Here is a 24,152-nt window from a genome sequence, read left to right as displayed (position 1 = left end):
CCGGTAGTTTTAACTTTTATATATATATATATATATATATATATATATATATATATATATATATATCACTTAAAAGTTTTGTAATAAAAATATAAACAGGATACACAGGACACGGATAGATTAAAAACACTTAAAAACTTACATTTAAACGAGAATTTTCGGGGGCTGGGCCCCCTTTGTCAATCAACCCAAGGAAGGGGGCCCAGCCCCCGAAAATTCTCGTTTAAATGTAATTTTTTAAGTGTTTTTAATCTATCCGTGTCGTGTGTATCCTGTTTATATTTTTATTATATATATCTGATTTTTCTAGTGCTACATGATGTTTTTAAACGATTCATATATGTCTTAATTAAATGTCTTCATTAATTGTAATAATTAATTCGAGATCAGTTTCATTTTACGGACCAAAGTGTTGGATTCTGGAGTAGGTATTGAAAATATTTCTTATTTTACTAAAACTATTTTTAAATGGGGGTAAGAACAGACCTATTGTTGACTATTGAGATTGGTTGACATTTATTATTTTCCATTCCAACGGCGTTGAAGCTCGTTGAAGTATTTTTCTCGCTTTACCGTCCCATGCCCCATTGAGATAGGTTTCACCCTTCGAAAGATATTTCACCCTTCTCCAAGATGAACTAGAATGCGTGGAAGTGTTTCATTCGGCTTCAATAAGGTCAACTGCAATCATGGTAATCCTTATTAATGAATTAGCCAGTATTGATTGTAGAGTATTTGGTTGGTTAGGCACGGCGACTGGGTGCAGTTCGTAATAGCCACCGATCGACGCGATCAGCTGCAGCGGGCTTCATCGATCGCACTGCTGCCCGAGTCATTCGTGGTGTCCGGCGAACGACGAGAGCAGGGCATCATCGCCTCCAAGAAGGACGGCTACGGCTTTCTCAAGTCTGTCGAACGAGAACCGAAAATATTTTTTCGTTACTGCGAAGTTCTCGATGTTGATCGAGAAATAAACGTCAATGATGAAGTGGAATTCACTGTGGTTCAGGTTTGTCCACTTTTCTATTTGCTACATGATGCTCTTACTTTAAAAAATGATTGCCATCTTAATATTTTTTCTGGTACCAAATCGTAAAAATTAATGCGCATTTGTACTAGGCCTACTTGTTCCATTTACTTGAGAAAGCACAGAAATTGCACATTTTTAGGTGAAGAGCAATTCTTAATGATTAAAATGTGTCTCAGGCTGTAATTTTGGAATTTTTATCAGTTACATCGATACTTTCCAACACGCTTTTAAGCGCTTTTTTAATTATACTGAATGTCTATTTTGAATATTTTGGAGAAAAAACTTGAAAAATGCTGAATTGATGTGTGCAGCATTTACTGAATTTTATTTGAAATTATTTTACTTCACATAGAAAATGTGACTGTAATCCTCTTGAAATGACATAAACATTGAAAATTATTGCCATTATTTGAAAATCATATTTAAAAAATTACCAAAGAAAATAGTTTAAAACAAGCAATTTATGTTTAACAATTTTTGTAAAATTCTAATATAAATTTCTAATTTTTTTATTGAAGAAAACACAAATAATTAGCTATCATTATTTAATGAAATTTGTATTGATATGATGTAATTATGTTCGATTTTAAAATTCTGAATACAATAATATTTCTTTGTTAACTGGACCAGATACCTCATAATTACCAATGTGTGCTAAATATATGAATGTATTGATGTTTCAGGATTCGACTTTAGCATTCAACGCGTACAGTAGACAGAGTGCGATTAGAATAGTGCACCTGACGCCAGGAACAGTGCAGTTCGAGATCGTGCAAGAGAGGAACGTGGCCGGTGTAGTCACCAAGGAGGCGCCCAGCAGTTGGCTGCCCAAGAGTCCAACCAAGATAATAAGCAATAATCAGGTATTTGCTGCTATCTACTGTACGCGTCCCGTAGCTTTGCCACCGTGACTTTGAAATGGCATTTAGGCAAGGTATGGTTCGCGGGGTGATACTCCAACTTTTTCAAAAACATAACGCTTCAGACTGCCTAGATGGAGGAAGCTTCCTAGACACAGAGCTCCTTCATGTTGAAAACTGATACGCTTGCTGTGCAGATGCAACAGACAACACATCAGTTGGCATTCTATTGTTGGCTAGCAAGCCCTCGTGTATCTTTTCGGATGCAACACGTTGCTTCTGAGGAGATACAAAAGAGAGCATTGTTATTGCTTATGAAAAGATTTATTTTCAAAAATGTTCGATGTTTTTAAACGGGTAGTATTGTCTAGTGGCCCTCCGCCGATAGGAAAAGCTACAGGACCCTGACTATACAAATGGATTATTGCTGCAAAACATTTTGTTTGAATTTATACATTTTAATTTGTTAATATCATATTCAGGATAAATTTCCTCTATCCCTTTGTGGATCAAAGTGAAGAACAAAGATTAGGTACACTCCTTGAAATGACATTTAGGGTTTTTCGAAATTCAATTTAAACGTGGACTATGACTACGCCCCGTTTCGGAAAGCCAATTTTCTGACTCCAGCTGTTTGAAGTTCAGAACTTAGCTAAATCCCGAGCTCGGAAATGGCCCTTAGAGGCCACGAGCTGACTTATTTGTATACTGACATGGAATACGTCTCATTCGAAAGGTGAGGCTTTTCAAATGTTGGTTGCTCTCATTTTAATTCTTCTGTGAGCATCAGTTCGGTTATTTTTTTCAACTGCATTGTATTCTGGCATCTCCACTCATTCTCTTAGATCATATCATTGAGAACACAAAATCTATTATAAGATTGAAAGAAGGTTAATATTGCAAGGGCATAACTGTTTTAATGTTTGTGGCAGAACTTCAAACCCTTAAAAACTTCCCTTCAAGTTATAATATTGATGTAGGCAAGGCCTGCATCGACACTAATCATGTGGACCCGGTTGCCAGGGTGATTGTTGACAGGGTAACGAACTGTTTATGAGAGAATAACTAGTTGGGTTTTAAGTTGGATTTTGATGAGAAATGTTCAAATATGTTATATTTTATTTTGATCTTGCTTAATATGTAAACTTTTAATAAATAAAGGGTGTAAGTGCACGTCCAGTGCCAACATACCTATTATCAAATTTTTGGTTGGGAACGATTTAGTATGTTATTTTGAGCACAAAATCACAAAAATTAAACGGCGCTCACTATTGTTTTTTAAATAAACTAAGTTCAAAGTAGCACAATTTTACATGCATTTAACCTATGAGTAGCAGCCATCTTGATTATTTAAATCATCAAATTATGATATTTCTAATCTGAGTTTTCCTAACCCAAAGCTTTTCCTAACATAAAGCTTTTCCTAACCTAAAGCTTTTCCTAACCTACAGCTTTTTCTAACTTTAGCTACTAATGGTTGCTACTTATAGGTTAAATGCATGTAAAGTTCTGCTACTTTGAACTTAGTTTATTTTAAAAACAATAGTGAGCGCCGTTTAATTTTTGTGATTTTGTGCTCAAAATAACATACTAAATCGATCCCAACCAAAAATTTGATGACAGGTATGTTTGCACTGGACGTGCACTTTAGCCATAAATAAAGTGACAATTAAAAAGCACATCTACAACATTGGTGTCGAAAGTGAGATTGAATCCTTAAAAAAAAAGAATATTGTGCTAAAAATTTGTTACCAAAAAAAAGTTTTGCATGAAGTTTTGGAAGATTGAAAATGGAGATAGAAGCATTCAACGAGATGGTAAATTCACTTAAGGAAGGTATGCTAGAATCTATATCTGATATGGGACAAAACTTAAAACAGGGATTTGAAAAAGACATAGATTTAGTAAGGAAAGGTATGAATGCTGTAAACAATAAAATAGAAGACTTGAGTAATAATTCAATTCAACAAAGACAGCAAATTGAAAATGATTTAGAAGTTGTAAGGGGAGATATGAATCTTTTAAATAATACAATTGAGGTCTTGTCTAATAATACAAATTAATGAACAAATTGCTAAAATGAACAATACAGTCGAGGTCTTGTCTAATAAGACAAATGAAAAAATTTTAACAATCAATGCAAAATTAGGTAGGTTGGTGAATGAGATTAATGTTGATGGACATATATTCAATGATGGCATCAACAATGAGGAAACTTACATTATAAATGATGAGAGTAACCTTCCAACATTAGCTGCTAACAATACAATAGAGAAAAATAATGAAAAAAAGTAAAACCACCAAATTACGATTGTCATTCTTTTTGGAACATTTTCAAAATACAATTCGAAGCAGCGGCTACATTTAATAATTGGACCAATAAAGAAAAAACTGTACATTTGACGTTAGCCTTGACAGGGAAGGTGCTAACCTGTTGAAAACTTAATCAAGTGAAAAATTATATTTTGATAAATTAATGTTAGCACTAGAACAACGCTATGGGGATGGCCACTCACAGAACGTATACAGGTGTCAACTGAAAAGTCATTCTCAAAGAAATGGTGAGAGTTTGCAAGAATTTGGAGCTGATGTAGAGCAGTTGGCTCAAATCGCTTATATCTGTGCACCAGTCGATATTCAACAACATTTAGCCACGCAAACATTCATGGATGGGATTCGTGATAACGAAATAAAGAGGTTATTGTTGATTGGGAACCATCTTAATATGCGGTCTGCACTCACCCAAGCTCTGACATTGGATGCTGATAAGAGAGCAGTCTATGCTGTACTACCAACTCGCCAGAGTAGAGTACTAAATACGGATGAGGTGACACAAACTAACAAAAATTTAGAGTGTTGGCTGTGTGGAGAGAGTGGACATATACAAATATGGTGTCCGCAACAACGTGAAAATCGATGTTGGAACTGTGGAAAAGTAGGACATTCGAAGAGATACTGTAAATTTGTACCTACAAAAAATAAGTCAGTAGTAAAACTAAATTCAGCTGACATTGGGAGGCGAATGTCAGCTGCTACCAATGAGACCTCAGAAGCAATTGGTAATGTTACTATGATTAAAAGCAATAGGAACAGCTTACACACGAATAGGACAATTAAAGGAAAAGAGTGTTTGGTAACAATTGACACAGGAGCAACATCATCAATCATACGTCCAGATTTAATTGATTGTTCAAAAGTTAAATAGATAGAAAGAAAATCTGTTCTTCAAACTGCTTCTGGAGAAAACGTTGTCTTATATCTTGGTCGAAAGAGAATAAGAGCTACGGTTTTCGTTGCATCAATAATGGATGATTTCATTTTAGGCCTAGATCTTATGAGAGAGTATAAATTTGTAATTGATATCTCCAGGAATGTTATTAAATTTGATAATAAATATTTGCATTTAAATCATCACCAGGAAAACAAAACAATAGAACAGAAAGTTTGTAACAAAATAAGACTGTTTACAATAGAAGAGGAACTTATACCACCTTTTTCAGAAGTACTGGTCATGACAAAACCTGAAAGAATGTTGGAAAATGAGACAAACCTAATTGAGCCTAATCAGAGCATGTATAATAGAGGGTTGTTGTCTGGACACTCAATTATTGGAAAAACTGAAACAATTCCCGTTCTTATTGCAAATGTTACTGAAGAAACGAAAGTGATAGAGAAAGGTAAGGCAGTGGCAAATTGTAATTATGTTGAAGGACTTGGAGAAAACAATAATAACAAACGATTTAAGAAAAGTTTCAATGAAGTTGAAAGGTGTATTAATCAATTACTGACTGATGGAGAACAATATATGACAGATGAAAATCGACAGTCAGCTCAACAAATGTTAAGAAAGAATATAGACATTTTTGCTTTTGAAGATGAAGATATGGGTTATACCAACCTCACATATCACAGAATTGATACTGGAGATGTTCATCCAATAAAACAACGACCTAGAGGAGTACCATTCGCAAAAAGACAAGAAGTAGGTGATATGTTGCAAAAGATGAAGGAACAGAATGTTATTGAAGAATCATACAATCCTTGGTCATCACCAGTAGTTTTGGTTGAGAAAAAGATGGCAGTATGAGATTCTGTGTGGACTACAGAAAATTGAATGAAGTTACAAAGAAAGATAGTTACCCACTCCCTCGAATTAATGACAGTTTAGATACACTTTCCGGTTCCAAGTGGTTTTCTACACTTGATCTGAAAAGCGGGTATTGGCAGGTGGCATTACATCCTGATGATAAAGAGAAGAAAGCATTTTCAACAGGGGAAGGTTTATGGCAGTTCAATGTCATGCCATTTGGTCTTACTAATGCACCACCAACATTTGAGAGATTAATGGATATGGTGCTTCGTGGTATGTCTTGGGAAGTATGCTTAGTCTATCTTGATGATATTATTGTAATGGGAAAGACATTTGAAGAACATCTGGATAACTTGGAAAAGGTATTTTTTAGACTAAAAACAGCTAACCTGAAACTATCTCCAAAGAAGTGTAACCTGTTTAGAACTGAAGTAAAATATCTAGGTCATATAGTCTCAAGAGAAGGCTTAGCTACTGACCCAGAAAAATTGAGTGCTGTTCAAAATTGGCCAATTCCAACAAATAAGTCTGAACTGGGAAGTTTTCTAGGATTGTGTACATATTACAGACGTTTTGTTCCCAACTATCATGATTTATCAAAACCTCTTACAGAATTGACTGAAGAAAAAAGACAGTTTAATTGGACGGATAGAGTTTCAGAGTCTTTCAATAAATTGAAGAGTAATTTATGCTCAGCTCCAATTTTATCATATCCCATACCTGGAGGTTCATTTGTAGTGGACACAGATGCTAGTAACAACGGTATTGGTGGAGTTTTATCACAAATTCAAAACAAGGAGGAGAAAGTGATTGCTTACTTTTATTAGAATACCCTATTCTAGGTTTCCTAATAATTGCGAAGTATTGCTACAACGCGGACTAGCTACAGTCGGATATGGGTCGGGGTCAGTAGCCGTACTGACAGGTGGAGTTACCGGACCTACACTTCTCCCTCTATCCTGATTCTTTACCCTCTGCTTCTTTCGCGAGGTTTTTAATTTCAGGGGAAGAGTGTTTGCCCGTGCCGTTGCTGGCCGATTCGGCCCTCGGCCTTTGGAATACAGGGTGGGTGTTAAGGGAGATTAAGATAACCCTATACAAGGAGACGGATCTGACTATCAGATCCCTACCAATAATTCTATTAATAAAGGTAGTACGCAATCTGAACCAACTGCGAATTGACGGCGAGCAAGCTGTACCTGCAAGCCCGGGATGTGGTTTTTCTATGGGGTTTAAGGTGAGAGCTATGGGGTAAAGGTATGACGGAACTATGGAGTTATTAGTAGTATTTAAGATGTTAAATAGGGCACGGTATAGGGTGTAAGCTATAGAGAATAGGGTGCAGGGTATGAGGTATAGGGTCTAGGGAACAGAGAATCAATAATAAGATTATTATTCTCTACAGCAAATAAATATCTGCTCAATAATCCGCAATCTGAGAATTGCGCTCTAGCTCTCAGCAGGCTGGACCTGCTAGCTAAACATAGTATATCTATTTCAATTTTATGATAATTGAAGTTTGGAGGATGAGGTTGCGGGTGGATTTCTGAATCGCGAGCCTGCAGCTGCGAAAGGATTTTCAGCAATTCTGAAACTGCTAAACAGGATTTCCGCGCTAATCTGGTGACTGCGCGCCGGTTATTAAGGGCCAATCTGTGACTGCCCTTAAGGGTATGGGAATCACTCTCAATCGTCCGAAACGCTTTTATATTAATAGTCAGTATGTCGACTATTATGAGAGGATAGGGAAGGGTTTACAAGGATTCTCCTAAGCTTCTCGCTGGTCTGAGAACCGCGACTGGGTCGATCTCTAATCTGTGACTGAGATCCTGCTCTACATAAGGTTTCCTACACCTCTCGCTGGTCTGAGGACCGCGACGGGGACGATCTCTAGTCTGGAACTGAGATCTCGTGCTAAACAGGGAAGGAAAAATTAAGAGAAAGAAAGAGAGAGGATGCCGCAGTCTAGGAACTTCGGCAAGGGAGTCCTCAAGCTGTACCTGAGAGCTAGAAGGATTTTAGAATAGGGAAAGTGAAGAGAAAGGATGTCGCAGTCTACCAACTTCGACAAGGACGAACTCAAGCTGCACCTGAGTTCTCTAGGAAAAGGATTGGGCTTTTCCTACTTGGAATTACAGCAAGTCAGAAACTGCTAAGCGAATTTAAAATACAGGGCCACTCTATAGTATGAAAACTAAGCAAGGAAAATTTACCATAAATGATAATAATCTCTCTACAAGGATAAAAATTAATCGAGAAAACTTTTCTCAAAAAGAACAGGGATTTTCCCACAAGAATAAAAATTAATTGAGAAAAACTATTCTTAAAATGACAGGGATTTCCCTACAAGAATAAAAATTCAATGTAGAAAAATTACTCTTTAAACTGAAGGCCACCTTACTACAGAGAAGGAAAAATATACGGACTACCAGTCCTGACATACAATTACCTGAATCGACGTGGATACTGATACGGAGAATAGCGAACCGATTCCCACTTCCCGTATTAAACTTGAACGTCGTGAAGCGACAGTCGAGACTTATAAATTAAGTACTCAAAAATAACCCGCTACAAGAGCCTAGTTAAATTTCCCACTTAACTGTTTGTAGTACAAACTTAAGATCCCTTACAGGTTTCAAAACCAAGGATAACTCGTTCACCCCCAGTGATACGAATTTAGGAAAAATAACTGACAAGAGAGAATCCCCCAGGAAGTTCTAACTTCGAGTTGTCCGGAACTCGTCCTACAATATTCTATATTAACACAAAATAGAATAATTCCCCTAGAAATAACTAGTACCGGGAACGTCGTAAGGAGAGGATTCGCGACCCGATCTCACGCTCACCACCGAACAACTGACCTCTCCCGGGTCTCCTTGAAGCAGTACGGGGTCGCTGAAAATTAGGAGGCCGGGGGAAAAGAGATTGCCGACCAATGGGAGTCTGAAAAGACGATCACGCCACTGGTCATGTGACAGGGTTTGACTCAGCTGCTCCTGATGACAATGATACTAATTACTACACTAAATCAGGCGGTAAACAATATTTCTCACCAGAAATTACAAGAAGAACGATACCGACTCAACTCGGTAGTTGCCTATAGCTTTGATGATACGGCTGCTGCTGCAATACTAAATACGAGAACGCTCAGAGTGGTAAACAAGATCTGGAAATTTCTGGTTATGATGAATCTGTTGCTGATGATTTATAGGGGTTGACAGCGATGGTGATGATGTACATACACAACTACAAGTCCAACAAAATATATCTGGCAGTCGACCCTATTCTTATTCTAAAATAGAATACATTTGCTAAATTATACATTAGACGACGGCTCTACGTCCGTCACAAAAATTCACTTTGTGACATTATATTATATAGAAATATATTAAGATGAAATTGAATATTATAACTATCTTGACAATGTCTCATGCAATCATGTAATTGTTCTTGGACAAATAGAAAAAAATCTATTCTTGATTTCCACATATCAATCAGTGAAGAGTCCATGTCTTCAGCACGAGAGCGATTTAGTGGAAATATTCCACTCATTATTTCTAATTTAGCTATTGTCACTAAGCCAATCGAGGTATTATGAATGGATCGGACGCCTACTCTGATACAGACATGTTGGAATACAATTTTACTTGGTAGATTAAGTTTGATAAATTATTTATAAATTCTTTGATGTTTATTTATTTTAATTTCATTATTTATTTTTACAGGTTTACTGTTCGAAAAAAGCGAGATTGAAGCATTCAAGGATTGAAAATTGAAATGTACTTATATTACACAGTTGTGTTAATATTAATAATATAGTTCGGCAATAAAACTTCCAATTTAAAGAGGTACATACAGAAAAAATGAAAGAATGATACAGAAAAGATAATTCACAAATCTGTAAGGATTCAAGAAGACCATCACAATTAATGGTCATCAAGGCCGAAATTGCATAATACTACTATTTTATTACTTTCAACTAAGTATCGAGAATTTTACGTTGTATCAGGAAAAAACGATTTTTGAATCATTTGAAGTTACATCTGTGGAACAATAAATTTGATGTAATGTTTCGAATTTTGAATTTCTATCAATTTGATCCAAACGATAGTTCTCAAACGCTCTAGCTATCGTTTTACTCACTCATTCTTAAACTATCTACATGGAATTGATAGTTCGATTTCGTCGGCTTCATATTTAGAGTACAGAAGTTCTCAAACTTTTGTGGAATAATCTAGAAATTATAGCTCGATGGTACTTCATTATTATTTACTAACCTCATTGATATCTAATGTATAGTCATTGAAAATTCCAAGATCATAAAATAAACGGTGTCCAAAAGGGATACTGTAGTCGTAGTCGGTTTTTGAATGAATGATTTTCAACATAATTTCTTAGTTTGTTAATTAACCAAATTCGTATGTGCCTTATACGTATTTAAATCTGCTTTATGTATCCTAAATATGTACGTTGTTTGCACTAGATAGATTATTTACAGAAAGTAAAATTCTCACGGCCCTCAGCTGAAACTGACCACTAGATAATAATAATAATATATTGTAACCTGGCTGGCTAGTCTGTTGCCAGTTTTCAGGTCGCACAACAAAATTAGAAAGCCAAAAAATAATTATCCTTTGGACACTGTATAATCTTCCATCTTAATGTATCATAATGTTCGAAGATTTTATACTTGTAAAATGATTGAACTCTGTGATCACACTGTTTCAATTACTGTATTTTATAAAATAAACGTATTCTTTTCTCTAATGTTTTATTCATTATTATATTCCAACTTAAAGATCCACCTGTCGGACCTAGTCCTTTGAGGAACTTTAATTTGAAAGGTTTCCCGGATTGGTTATTTATTTTTTCAATAATTAAAAACTTAGGTTTGACATCTGGCCCCTGTTTCATAAAAACTTGAAAAGTCCTGTAATACAGGAACAGCTGATTTTAACGGCTATATTGAACATGTAATTGGAATGGTGATTCTCCTGTATTATGTGACTTAAGTTATAAGTTTTATGAAACAGGCCCCTGAAAGGTTACTTTTGGCTGTGGAAAATGGTACCTAGTAGTTACTTTATAAGCCACTGCTGTTGTAAGCCTACTGTCATACCATTGAAAATCAAGTGACGAAGCAGTGTGTGAATTCATAACCTTTGGACTACATAAACATTTTATCAAAATTTTTGGAGAGAAATAGTACAAGCTCAGCCTAGTTTTTCCTCCATAGTCATGATTATAGTGTTTTATACAATAAATGAATAAATACCACAGAGTAAGCATACAGGAGATCCTTTCTCTATGATACTATTTTCTAGACATGTTGCAACTCGTTGCTACGTCGCTGAGAGACTCTCTCGTCTCTCAGCGACGTAGCATGTCTTTTCAACTTTACTCGATACTCGAGTCGCTTTTTTGAATTAGCCAATCATTCAGGAATAAACTAAAAATACCGTACCGAACAATATATTACTGTCAATAAACTAGAAAATTATACCAACAATCAACTTCATTTCAAAATTGGAGTTGAAATCATTTAAAAATAAAGTTTATCTTGAATACTCAAGGTGTTTATTCTGAGTCATACAACTCTGCATTACATACAGTATGCATTTAGTAACCAATTCCTGAGTTAATCTGAGATTGGATAACTCCATGAGTTATCATTTCTCATAACTCATTTCCATGAGTTGGCTTTATGCTTTGGAAGAAAAGTGAAACCATCAGGAACAGGTCCCAGCAGCATTTCACTGAAAACAGAAAAAAATCCAAATTTTATTTAAAAAACAAGAAACTCTTATTACACTCTTGAAAATAAGTCCAAAGAAATCAGAAGCAATCTCGTAGTAAAAGACTTCCACTAACAATGATTATATTGAATGACAAACAGTGAAAAGAAGAAAAACTATTGTAAAAATATAAGTATCACCAAAATTATTTGGTCTATAAATCATGTTTGAACTAACATGGAATCAAAGTCGAAAATCCATCGTTTGAATCCATGTTAATGAAATACCTTGACATGATTATTTGTTTGGATCTTAATTTAATTTATGTTTGACGTTTCCAATTGTATATTGTGTACTAGTAGGTAACCCGTGCTTCGCAAGGGTCTATTTTAAAACTGCAAAATGAAAACTTGACGTAATAAAAAATTTGAAATTTGAAAATAGGCCTATAACCATCCTCGGTTAATGAAGAATCTTTATGCAAAATTTCAAATCAATCAGTCCAGTAGTTCAGACGTGATGATGTGTCAAACATAATTTTCCTACATCACGAATGCTACAAACGAAAACCAATGATAGGCCTACAGCATGAAGACTATGTCCATTTCATTTGTACTGGTGGTAAAATTTTACATAATATAAAATAATTACAAAATAATTATTTGATAAAATCCAAGTTCAAATTGTAATGAAAACAAATTCCTTCAAAAAAATAATTGATAATAATACGTTTCGAGGGAAAAATTAAGAACAAAAAATTTGGGAAGCATCGTGATTCGAACCCAGGAACCATCGCTCCGTAAGCTAGCATTATACCGTTGCGCTACACTGCTGTTCGAAAATGTTTGTCTTGTAACAGCATTATAACCTCCTCATAAAAAAACACACTTTGGGTTATGGAACTTCATGTGTGGTAGCATAGATGAATTTGAACATTAATTCTGAAAAATTGAAATTTAATTCTGAAGGAAAATTGAAATTTGGGCTTCCAGGTGCACGACATTGATATTTTTAGGATCTATGTTGAAAATTTGGAGATCTAAATCATTCCCGTTTTTCCGGTATGCAATCCACAAGTTGACATGTTTTGATGCGAACAAACACAACCCTACTCTCTTTTATTATATAGCTACTTGAAGGAATAAACTTTATTCTATTCTATTGTACATGAGCTCTATTTAATTGGATAAATTGTATGCATTATCAGAATCCGTTCAATTGGAAAATCAGTTCTGTATGGTATTATTAAAATCGGAAAAAACTTTGAAGTTGATGTACCATTAGCATTTCTGTTTGAATTTCGAACATCTTTATCGTTTGAGAAGCTACCCAACTATTGTTGTGAATTTTAAAGCTCTTAGTCGCCATCTCTTCTCCACTACAAACTGCAATTGGAATTGACAGTGTTCAAATCCATGGTTTGAACTGAACCATGTTTGAACTAACATGGAATCAAAGTCGAAAATGTTTTTGAAACTTCACATTTTTCAACAAAGTCCATCAAAAAGAAAATCAAAGATTATAACTCAAAACTGGCAACGCATTCGATTTAGGACGTTTCCTATGCAAGTAGAATAGGGATATAACTCAATAAAAAAAACATCGGCTTCAGGAGGACGAGTAGTGTTCAATTTGAAGGTTTTGCTGTAATTGCCATCCATGTTTTTTCAAATACTAGTTTTTCTAATTGAAACCAAGGTTTCCATTCAAATCGTTACAATCAGAGTACATAGTGATGGGTTATCCAAGGTCAGAATCATTTTAGTTTTCATTGTTCAAATGGACCAGCCGCAGACTTAGGCCTTAATGTTTCAAAATCAAATTTATTCCCATCTTTTCAACACAACATTACAAAGTTTCTTGGAAAACTTATCTAGCTCAATGTCCAAATTATTTAAGTGAAGAAACATACCTAATTTTGACCCAGTCATCAGAATTTGGACTTGCCATGAGAGTTTCCAAGTCATCCCTCCCCCTGTAGAATGGAGGTCGCTGGTTCACTTTTTGAGGCGGACGTTCCAGTAAACCAACAGGAATATAACGGTACAGAAATGATAACCACTCCAATAAGAATCTACGAGTATTTTCCACACCCTGCAAATATAAACAAACAATTCAATCATTTTCCGTAATTAATATTTTGCTAAGTATTTTATACGAGGATAGGATGGAATTATATTGGAATCTAAAGGTGCGGTGCGTACGCGCATGTCGCTTTTCATCAGCTGATGCTATGCTTTTTTGAACGAACGTTAGCGAGTTCTAACTTTTGACTTACTGAATGTCAAACTGATAGGTATCAACAAGTTGAGATATCAATGTGCGGCTTTCGCCATTTACTTTCTCTTGGAATTCTGTATCAAAATTATATATCACATGACCACCTTCTCATTTCAAAAAATGAATTTGGATTCATATGAGGGTCAAAGATATTGAAGCGACAGAGTAATTTTAATTTCAAATAGGATCCCCAATGAAACCTTCTGTCAAATTATTCTTGAAAAAGAAATCAAATCAAATAGCTTTTTATCTACAAAAACATTATACAAATTTATAAAATTCATTTACACTTTTAAAAGTGAATACTCTCCACAAAGACGTTAGTGGAGAGTGAGCTCTTTCGAGTTGATTGAGATTATGTTCTCATGTTTTGTATATATTTTAATCAAAACTATTGTAATTGAATCTACTAACATTCTTCAGCAAATCAAGAATATAAATTGCACACAATGAAATTCCATACTGGTTATTAGTATATACAGACAAATATATAAATAGTAGCTTAAAGGCTATACTACTCATTATAAATGGTAAATTCACTTTGAGTTCAAGTTCTGAATGTATAGGCGGATTGAATCAGTTATCAGAAAATATTTGGTTGTTTCCATAATTTTGACCAACTCTGTGCAAAAGGTTTTGGTTTCAAAGATTACAATACAACAGTTCTTGAGCGAGTTCTCCAACCCAGGGGGTCACTAGTGTATCTGTTTCTTACTGTTCAAGTACAAATACAGATTAAATAGGTTGATGAAATGCGAAATAAACATGATCGCGGCGCATAAGGCTGGCCACTAACGGTGGGACGTGCATGATACACTTTTCGTCTTTCATTGTTCATCATCACAGCGAAAGACTTCAAGAAAAAATTGAGGTTAGGTTTATTTATCTCTGAGGTTAGCTTTTTGGTTGATTATTTTTTTCTTCGCTTCTCTATTTGAGGTTAAATTATTTTTCTCTCATTATAGTTTGTAATTTACTAGTGATTTATTTATTGTTATTGGTTGTTTGCATGATGAACATGTGTGTGTGTGTGTGTGTGTGTGTGTGTGTGTGTGTGTGTGTGTGTGTGGTGTGTGTGTGTGTGTGTGTGTGTGCATGTTTTACCGTTAGTGGCCACTTCAAGTCTAAACGCACCTTAATAGAACACATATTTGTGTAAGATATGAAAATGTGAACGAAGTTGCGATTATTCCTACCTTTGTGTCACTGCCCCAATGATGTAGACCATAGTTGACATACTTTCTCATAATATCAAAACGTTCTGAGCTTGATATGTCCCAGATTCTCTGCTCTTTTATCTCTGTGAAAATCCATGGCTTAATCAGAGCACCACGGCCAATCATGACTCCAGAGATAGAAGGACAATTTTCCTGTAGAACAAACAGTACAGATAATTTAATTGATGATTTGCGTATTATAAAACTAATAAATCTTAGCAGGCTTACTCGGTTCAAACGGAGAAATGTCAGCTGTTCGTTTAAACCCCGTATGAAGGACATTATTATAAATGCAGTCTACAAGTAAACATGGTTTAGCGTTAAAAGTAGTGTAAGCATATGACCCTTAAAAATCAAATCAAAATTTTTTATTCACAATTCAAACAATTGAAGGCCCTGACAAAACCTGTCAATAGAAAAAGCTAGAGCCTATTCAATCAATCAACATCTTTGCATTAATAAAGAATAATTCTTGAAAAGGCGGTTTTAATCAGGCACTGAGTGTCATTCGGTACGGACCGTTAACGTGCGGCAGTTTGAACGCCTTGAAAGTGCCAAGTAACTGGTATAAAGTATTAAAGCTAAGGACGTATGGTAAGGAATGCGGACTCTGTCACATTATTGTTTGAACACCTTGGATGTGACCGCTTGTCTTTAAGAACAATATACGTCGATACGAGAAGTATATACTATGAAGTTGTATATATGTATGTTGTTGAATACACTTATAGATAGCGTTGACTGTGGACAAGCGTTCTAGTAGTGAGCAGGCTGCTTGCATGGATTGGCACGAGTTTTACAAGCAGTTATAATAAAGCTTTTTAACGGTACTCAAAAATAACGTGGTTAATGACGTTTAAACTGCCTTGGTATACGGCAGTTTTAACGTCATTGACTGTGTCATGACCTGTATTTATAGACCTTGATCTTGCATAAGGTCTATAAATACAGGTCATGACACAATCCCGTCATGCATTGCAAAATCGCCATTTTATGGGGTTCTAGTTCACCAATTTTCAAATTTATCAGCTGTTATCATTATAGATTGTTACCTATTATTCATGGAATATTGCTTGGCTTTGAATTGTAAAATAAATTCTTCCGACAAAATAATAATATTTAGATTCCAACTAGGAACTGAATTGTTGATTTTTAGATTTAATTGATTGGGAACTTAAAACTGTTTTCGAGGTTAGCCTTTTGACCAATTCCTTATGAATCATAACAAGTTACAAGAATAAGAACAATTTTTAATAATAAAAAAATGAATCATTGAACCATTTATTATTGAAATTTCATTATTAAAAAATCGAAACCTGAATTTACATATCATCTAAACCAGAATATTGTTTGTAAAAAGCATAATGCATGATTTTGTTATGAGCAGATTGGAATTTCAAATGTACCGCCATAAAGACACCACAGACTTATAGTGAGTAGGTTTGTGATTTTGTATTCCAATTTTTCAAATAAGTGTAATATTTCTAAAGATTTTTATTAATTGTGATACATTCTGTGATTTATTTAAAGTATTATGTAACCTTCAAAATTCAAAATCTTCATATCATTATTCCTGGATCAAAAATCAAGTGACGGAGCAGTGTATAATATCATAACCTCAAACTTTGGACAACATTAACTTCTTATCAAAATTTTTGGAGAGAAATAGTACAGGCTCAGCCTATTTTTTCCTTCAATGTCATAATTATATTATGATTGTAGTATTCTGTACAATGAATAAATAAATAAATAAATAAACATAATGGCCACACTATAAGAAACACGAGTGTCATGACCTATATTTGTATAGACCTTGCCGTACGGTATACAATCGCAGATTAGCTATGAAATGCAGAACCAGATCAAATTGAATACTCACTCGCGCTTCAACATAATCCTGGTAAGAGAGTATATCTCCGTTGCCAAAAAGTGGTGTTTGTCCAGCTAGCGCAGCACATGTTTCAATATAGTTCCAATCAGCAGAGCGCGTGTAGCGTTGCTCTCTCGAGCGTCCGTGAACCTGAAATGTACAACATTTCAATAACTATAAAATCGAATAAAATAGTTTGTTTGCCATAATATACCATTAACCTACAATATTTGACAAAATGCAAAGAATTTGAAAAAATACCAGGATATACATAGACAGATTGAGCACGATCATTGAACTAAATTGCATTTAAAGGTGCGTACAAACTTGTGCGCCACGAACGCGCGTATTTAGCTTATCATCACCTGATGTTTAACTTATTATACTGTAATGGTACTGAAACAGTAAGATAAAGATAAAATAATAAGCATAGGGTCAGCTGATGAAAAGCAAAATGCGCGTGTTCGTGGAGCGTAGGTCTGTACGCTGCTTGAAGATGAATCAAACTACTGCATAGGATTTAGCAGCAATTAAAAGTTTCTATTGAAAAAGAAATAAGAGAAATTCAATTCATCATCAATGAGAATACAAACGACTTGAATTTAATTTCTGATACAACAAACCGACTTAGTGTGCCAATTTCTTGTAAAAACTTACAGTTATTAGAGATACTCCACGATCACAAAGACCGCTTATGAGCTTATGCGCAGTATTCTTATCGCTATACACTCCCGTTCGCATCTTTATAGTCAAAGGTATATCCAGCACATCATTCATGCACTCCACAACTGAATAGAGAACCTTTTCTCTCCTCATAAGGCCACATCCACCTCCCTTGAAAAAAGTGAAATCTGTTATTAAAATTTCTACTCACAATATGCAGTGTCAAAAAACATTGATTTGAAGTTTTTTATTGCCTCTGGTATAGTATTTTTCATCAATTTCAATAATTTTGTTGATTTTCTTGTGTATTCCATAAAGGCAATAGTAATGCCTGTAGTACAGTTCTATGTTATTTCTTGTATTGTACAACTATATAGGTCCACGTTATAATGGCGGTATTTGATAAACATTCGTGTTGCTATCTATCCTAATTTATCATTCGACAAAGATAGGGCTGTCCTTTTCTAGCTCCGCTAAGTTGCCAAATCCGTTTTTAACAATGTGGAAATGTAATTAAACAATTGGCAACCCTGTTCTTATATCTTTCTCCACTGCCATTACAACGTGGACATCACTGTAATTGATCATCTTGTATATATTGCATTTTTATATAGCCCTATACTTTTTACTATTCTCGGATAATTTTATAATTATTTCGTGCTAATCGTAAAATCAATTCCAATTTAAAAAATATATATTTGAAATTAGATCAATGGATGAGAATATTATATAATTGATAATAATTACCTTTTAGATGACAAATTATTATATTAATTAAACATACGTATAATTCACTAACGTTGATGATAGCAATGTTACTCATCACAGAATGTGAATTCAATTTTCACTTGTTAAACACAATGCCCAAAAACGTTTGAGAGAATAGATCAAAATAATGCACTGTATTATTAATAATATAGGATAAAAAAAATATTGCTCAATAAAGTAAATGGGACCGTTTAATACCTGTTGATAGACTAGATCAATCGGACAGCCCATGTTGATATCAACAAAGTCAATGTTGGCCTGCTCTTGAAGAACCTGAGCACATCTAGTCAGAACATACGGATTGTTACCGCAAACCTGAAATAAATTTCATACAATATCAGTATAATATATATATATATATATATATATATATATATATATATATATATATATATATATATATATATATATAATGTGTATGGTATTTCTGCAATGATGACTAAAAACCAAATAAATATGGAATAGAAAATATTTTTAATATCATTATGGGCCGGTTTCCGAGCTCAGGATTTAGCTACGTTCTAGACCTTAAACAGCTGAAGTCAGAAAATTGGCTTTACAAAACAGGGCGTAGACGCATTTTTTATGACAGATGTTCAAATATGTTTTATTTTATTTTGATCTTGATAATAAGTAAACTTTTAATAAATTAAGTGACAATTAAAAAGTACATCTTCAACAATATTATCAAAAAATCTTAGCACCTAGGACCATTAAAGAATGTCAACTTACTATACTCCAAGTATCGTTGCAATCCATGCTGTAATTTTTCATAAATTATTGTAATCAATTCGTGGGTGAGTAGTGGCATCACCATTTTGTAAGGATAAATTGTTGTTCCATTTTTCATTCTATTCCATAAAATACTTTGATATAATTACATAAAATTAAGAGATTTATCATTAGTCTACCATTGTTCTAATTTAATTTTAATTGTTTGAAATTTTCAGTCACCTGGAAACGGAGAGAAGAATCACGAATTCGGTACAATCTCATACCAAATGAATGGAATTAAGAAGACTATTAACTATTATGCAAAAGACTGTGATCCTAAATGTACTCCACATGTAGGAGATAAAGTAAGTGTACAATATTAATTCACTTAAATTTCTATTAGTACTACCGAAAGTATTCCTGCCAATGTAAAATATCAGTGTTTTTCAAAATCATCATTTTCTTATTTTCTAGAGCCCTATTTCATGTGTAAGACACTATAACAAGCTCAGATTTATTAAAGTTAGTGTAAAATTTAACATTCATTAGTGTATTTTCTGTCTGTATTCTTATTCTTTTACAAAATTTTTTGCACTGATGTCAATTCATCTACTGTGTATTATATTTATATCGAGAAATGTACTTTCAAATGTATAAACTTGAAATACTATTTTATAAAATGTGGTTTATATCCACATTGATTTTTTAAAAATATCAAGAAAGCATCACAACTTGTAGTTTCTATTTCGTGAATTTTGAATTTGTTTTTAAAACTTCGTTACGTTCTAAGCTTTATTTGTTGTAATTAATCCACAATATTCATTTTACAGGTCGAATTCAGCATATGCCAAGTTAAAAAGAACAAAGAAATCATAGCACTCGATATTATTATAAAATCACATAATTCAACAAAGAATGGAATCAATAATCAACCAGTATGTCAAGGCTTTATTGCAGCTTTAAAAGATGGATTTGGTTTCATCGAAGCGATGTCTCACAATCGAGAAGTATTTTTTCGTTTTTGGTTAGTACCGTCATATTATACTTTTTTATTATTGTTCAACTTCGAAAGTTTAATATTAAATATTTAAGTCATCTAAGGCTATATTGCTGGAAAAATCATGACACTTCTTAAAAATCTTGAACACTGTTTGAGAATTGTTACAGGAGTCCCTCAATACTGCAAGATTTAATTTGTGTGTATGGACATAACCTAAAGGTTCTGTTCAATTAGGTTTTGAAGGTAAAAGGAAAGGTTAGGTTTTGGCTTTTAAACGGTAATATGTTAATATTATTTGAAATGTGTTGATAATTATATACAGCCTAATAAACTCAATTTAACGAAAAGTTGAGATACTAGCACTATTGAGATATCGCATTTACGAATGTCACCATTATTGTTGCTCTTATAAGATTGTATTATTTGTTAACTTGAATAGAACAATTTAACTTCGAAAGCTTGATAATAAGTCATTTGAAGCTGCATTTGATTGTTGGAAAAAATGGCACTGGTTGAAAAGCGTGAGTACTTAGTAGTTGAGGTATTGTATTTGTATTGAATTGCAGTAACTACGAAGGGGACAGTGAACAACTGGAGCTGGGCATGGAGGTGGAGTACGTGGTGGGGGGGAAGGCTGCGTCGTCGGGCAGCTGCATTTCGGCGGAAAGTGTGCGAACCCTGGAGGCAGGGAGCATCGACCTGGGCGTCAGTGTGGGCGACGACATCCTCGAAGGCAAGGTCATTCGGCCCTTACGCTCCGTCAACCCCGACCAGACCGAGTACGCCGGGCTCATCAAGACCAATGCCGGTCAGTCAACACAGTCACATTCATACAATTATTATAAGCTTATGTCCATTACGATTACCCAATCTACCTAGAATACAAGGTAGTGTTCACGCGTGCGCATATCGATCCATTTGATGATAGGAGCCATCTGATGGGTGTGACGTTGGTGCTCTAGAATTCTATTCTTCATATATTTTCATTGTTAAATTGAGCAACTTCGTAATTATTTTTCTCAAAAAGTCCCATCGACATATCAAACGATTCATATATTATTTATCTTTATTCTTCTACGGTTTCAACACTTTAAGAGGGCTGGATCTTTCAGAATGCTCGATTTTGTAAGGGCATGCAAATCGAATACCTGTTGCTCTCGTATTGAAAAACCAACACGTTTTTCTTGGCTCTTCTGTTATTCAATTTTTCAAGTTATACTTTTTTTTAAATTGATCATTGATTAATATTCGAAAACGTTATACATTCATTATACTATAAAATTTTCTTAAATTATTGATTACTTACTTACTTTAGTTGGCTCTACAGTCCTGGGTGGACCTTGGCCTCCTCAACACATTGCCTCCAATCGTCTCTTCTCTGGGATCTTTGCCGCCAGTTGTTGGATACGCCCAGCACACGCAGATCACCTATCACATCATTTATCCATCTCGTTCTCGGTCTTCCTCTCTTTCTCATCCCCATCATTCGTCCATCCAGCAGTCTAAGTTGGGTCCTTTCCATATTCATTCTCACCACATGTCCAAGCCATTCCATCCTTCTTGCCTTAATAAATCTTACAATATTTCCTTCCCCTATAGCCTCATCGATTTAGCTGTTATGTCTGGTTCTCCAAACCCCTCCATCACATAGTGGTCCCCAGATCCTTCGATACATCTTTCTCTCGAATGACTTCAGTGCTCTTTCATCCCTGCTCAGCAATGTCCATGTCTCTGCTCCATATGTCACAACCGGTCGGACTAACGTCTTGTACATTTTCACTTTAGTTGCTCTTAAATTATTGATTCTCGTATGTATGTAGAATCTATAGTACATCTCGTCGGTCGTCTAATGCTTCAGGAGGGACGATGACAAAGTGGGCTATCGACAAAGTTGCACGCCGTCAAACTGGGCTGCATTCCTTAGAGTGCCAGTTTGGCGGTGCATGCAACGACAAACTAGTACTCCTGAGATTTTGTCACTGAACGAAAAAGTTGCACGCCGTCAAACTGGGCTGCATTCCTTAGAGTGCCAGTTTGGCGGTGCATGCAACGACAAACTGGCACTCCCGAGATTTTGTCACCAAACGACAAAGTTGCACGCCGCCAAACTGGGCTACTTTTAAGTCCTGATGTGATTAGTTTATACATAGGTGTTTTACAAACAGATACATGCTGGGATTATGAAGACAAAGTACTCTTCATATTTGCAGAAGACATAGGTACATTACACATGATAAATTATAAATAATTATTAATAATTATAACAAGGATGGGCCCCCCTAGTTTGAGAATTTTAAACAACCATCTTTTCACATCGCGTGATAACTGATTCTTCTTAGGCCTCCAAGGCAGTTCAAAAGTAATATGTATAAAAAATATTGAGGACGAAGACTTTGCAAAAGTTTCTGGGTTATCTTCAAATTAATGTAGTTGATAAGATTTTTATCACAATTTATATGCCTACTCCAACAGAATAATATGATGATGTTTTGCTTACATGATCTGAAATGTGTCATAGGATGCTAAACTCGAATTTTCAACTCCAAAAGCTTCTAAAATTGATTCCAAATAGCAAACAAAAATATTCTCATACAATATTCTGAACAATCTTCATTTCTGATGAATTTCCATTCATTATTGAATGAACTAGGCAAATGTGACTTTCTGGTGCTGAGAATATAATGTGGAAATATCTCTCCAAACACCAATTTCGAAACAATCAATTATTGACAATATTGCATCTAAAGGTCGTACAGATTTACGCGCCGCGAACATGATCAATTCACTTTCAATCAGCTGATACCAAGCTGTTTATATCTATATCTTACCGTTTCTGTAAAAATACAGATATAGTCAGCTGATTAGAAGTGAGTTGCTCATGTTCGCGGCGCATATATCTGTACGCACCTTAATAGCCAACACGCTCTCACACTGGAATGTGTTTCGAACTTACAATATTGAAGCACAATATGGTAGAACAATAGAAGAATTTACAATATGGTATATTTATTCCGTGCTCATACTCAGTACTTATCGATCAATCTCCATTTGTCATCTGTAAATTCTGCCTCTTTCTCACCCAATTACAAATGCAGTGATAGCACCCCACCCAATGACCGCAGGGTATACTCAACCTGCTGGCTTCATATTTTGTGCAAAACAAACAGACACTTTGCCCATTACCAACAGTTAATTCCTATTGCTCGTTCAAATCTGCCAGCAGGTGAGTAACTTGCTGATCGACAAACTCTGCGGTACACATCTCGAAAGGTGTGTTTGGGTTGAACGATTTCACCACAAACCTGTACTTCTTCAATGATTCATCAACCAACTCATTCTGATTTTCAAGTTGGTTTGTTTCTGTTTCTTCAGTCGTTTCTTCATGAAGAATTCCTACTGTCCTATTACAAAACATTGTGATCAGACTTTAAATAAAAAAGAAGAGAGGTAATTATGAATCTATGAATGAAATGAGAGCATGAATGCACCAAACCCTACCAAGCTGGTGACCTTATGCTAATGTATAATTTATTAATGATGACAGAAGCCTCGATTTAAACAAATATATATATATATATATATATATAATTGCCTTTATTAGGGCGGAGTTAGGACTCATGTTCCTCTCTGTCACTCAACCCTAAAGCCCGTTTAGTGCGTAAAGTGTGTGCCTAAGCATTGGTGTATTAATTTGTGTGTGTGAGAGAGAGAAAGAATGAGAGAGAGGGAGTGAGGGAGAGGGTGTGAATGAGAAAGAGAGAGAGCGAGTGTGTGAGAGAATGAGTGAAAGAGTGAAGAGTAAAAGAGCGCTAAAGAATAAATCAGTCAACGTCCTAAATAACAATACGAAAATTACATTGACCCATGTCAGATGGACTACACATCTATAGAACTAATCACTCGCCGGAAGCCGTTGACTAATTCC

At 34.9% G+C, this 24,152-nt stretch overlaps 2 protein-coding genes across 3 annotated transcripts in view; one reads left to right on the top strand and one right to left on the bottom strand.

Annotated features, from left to right (window-relative positions):
* The window catches only part of LOC111058369 (cold shock domain-containing protein E1), an 84,845-nt gene that overhangs the window by 31,708 nt on the left and 28,985 nt on the right, over positions 1–24,152 (top strand). For both annotated transcript variants that reach the window (XM_039430582.1, XM_039430583.1), the window contains 5 exons: positions 748–1,009; positions 1,714–1,893; positions 19,464–19,592; positions 20,058–20,251; positions 20,794–21,035. In XM_039430582.1, the coding sequence (XP_039286516.1) occupies positions 748–1,009; positions 1,714–1,893; positions 19,464–19,592; positions 20,058–20,251; positions 20,794–21,035 (1,007 nt within the window). The remainder of the gene's footprint in view (positions 1–747; positions 1,010–1,713; positions 1,894–19,463; positions 19,593–20,057; positions 20,252–20,793; positions 21,036–24,152) is intronic.
* LOC111056913 (tRNA-dihydrouridine(47) synthase [NAD(P)(+)]-like) lies at positions 11,535–18,853 on the bottom strand. The gene is made up of 6 exons (XM_039430585.1): positions 18,712–18,853; positions 17,740–17,916; positions 17,092–17,232; positions 15,192–15,365; positions 13,628–13,809; positions 11,535–11,736 (listed from the first exon to the last, which is right to left on the bottom strand). The coding sequence occupies exons 1-6, from the start codon at positions 18,742–18,744 to the stop codon at positions 11,664–11,666; spliced, it is 780 nt and encodes a 259-aa protein (XP_039286519.1). The 5' UTR covers positions 18,745–18,853; the 3' UTR covers positions 11,535–11,663.

Source organism: Nilaparvata lugens, chromosome 6 (assembly GCF_014356525.2).
Source record: "Nilaparvata lugens isolate BPH chromosome 6, ASM1435652v1, whole genome shotgun sequence".
Taxonomy (NCBI): Eukaryota; Metazoa; Arthropoda; class Insecta; order Hemiptera; family Delphacidae; genus Nilaparvata; species Nilaparvata lugens.
The sequence above is the reverse complement of the archived record's forward strand: the minus strand, read 5'-3'. Positions and strand labels throughout refer to the sequence as shown.

Bases quoted from the DNA above. Each gene is read 5' to 3' on its own strand.
- LOC111056913 (XM_039430585.1), bottom strand. From the start codon at position 18,744: ATGGGCTGTCCGATTGATCTAGTCTATCAACAG. The intron at 17,917-18,711 runs GTATTAAACGGT...ACTTTTTTCAAG, and splicing joins TTGATCTAGTCTATCAACAG to GGAGGTGGATGTGGCCTTAT. The intron at 15,366-17,091 runs GTGAGTATTCAA...TTTGTTCTACAG, and splicing joins AGGATTATGTTGAAGCGCGA to GAAAATTGTCCTTCTATCTC.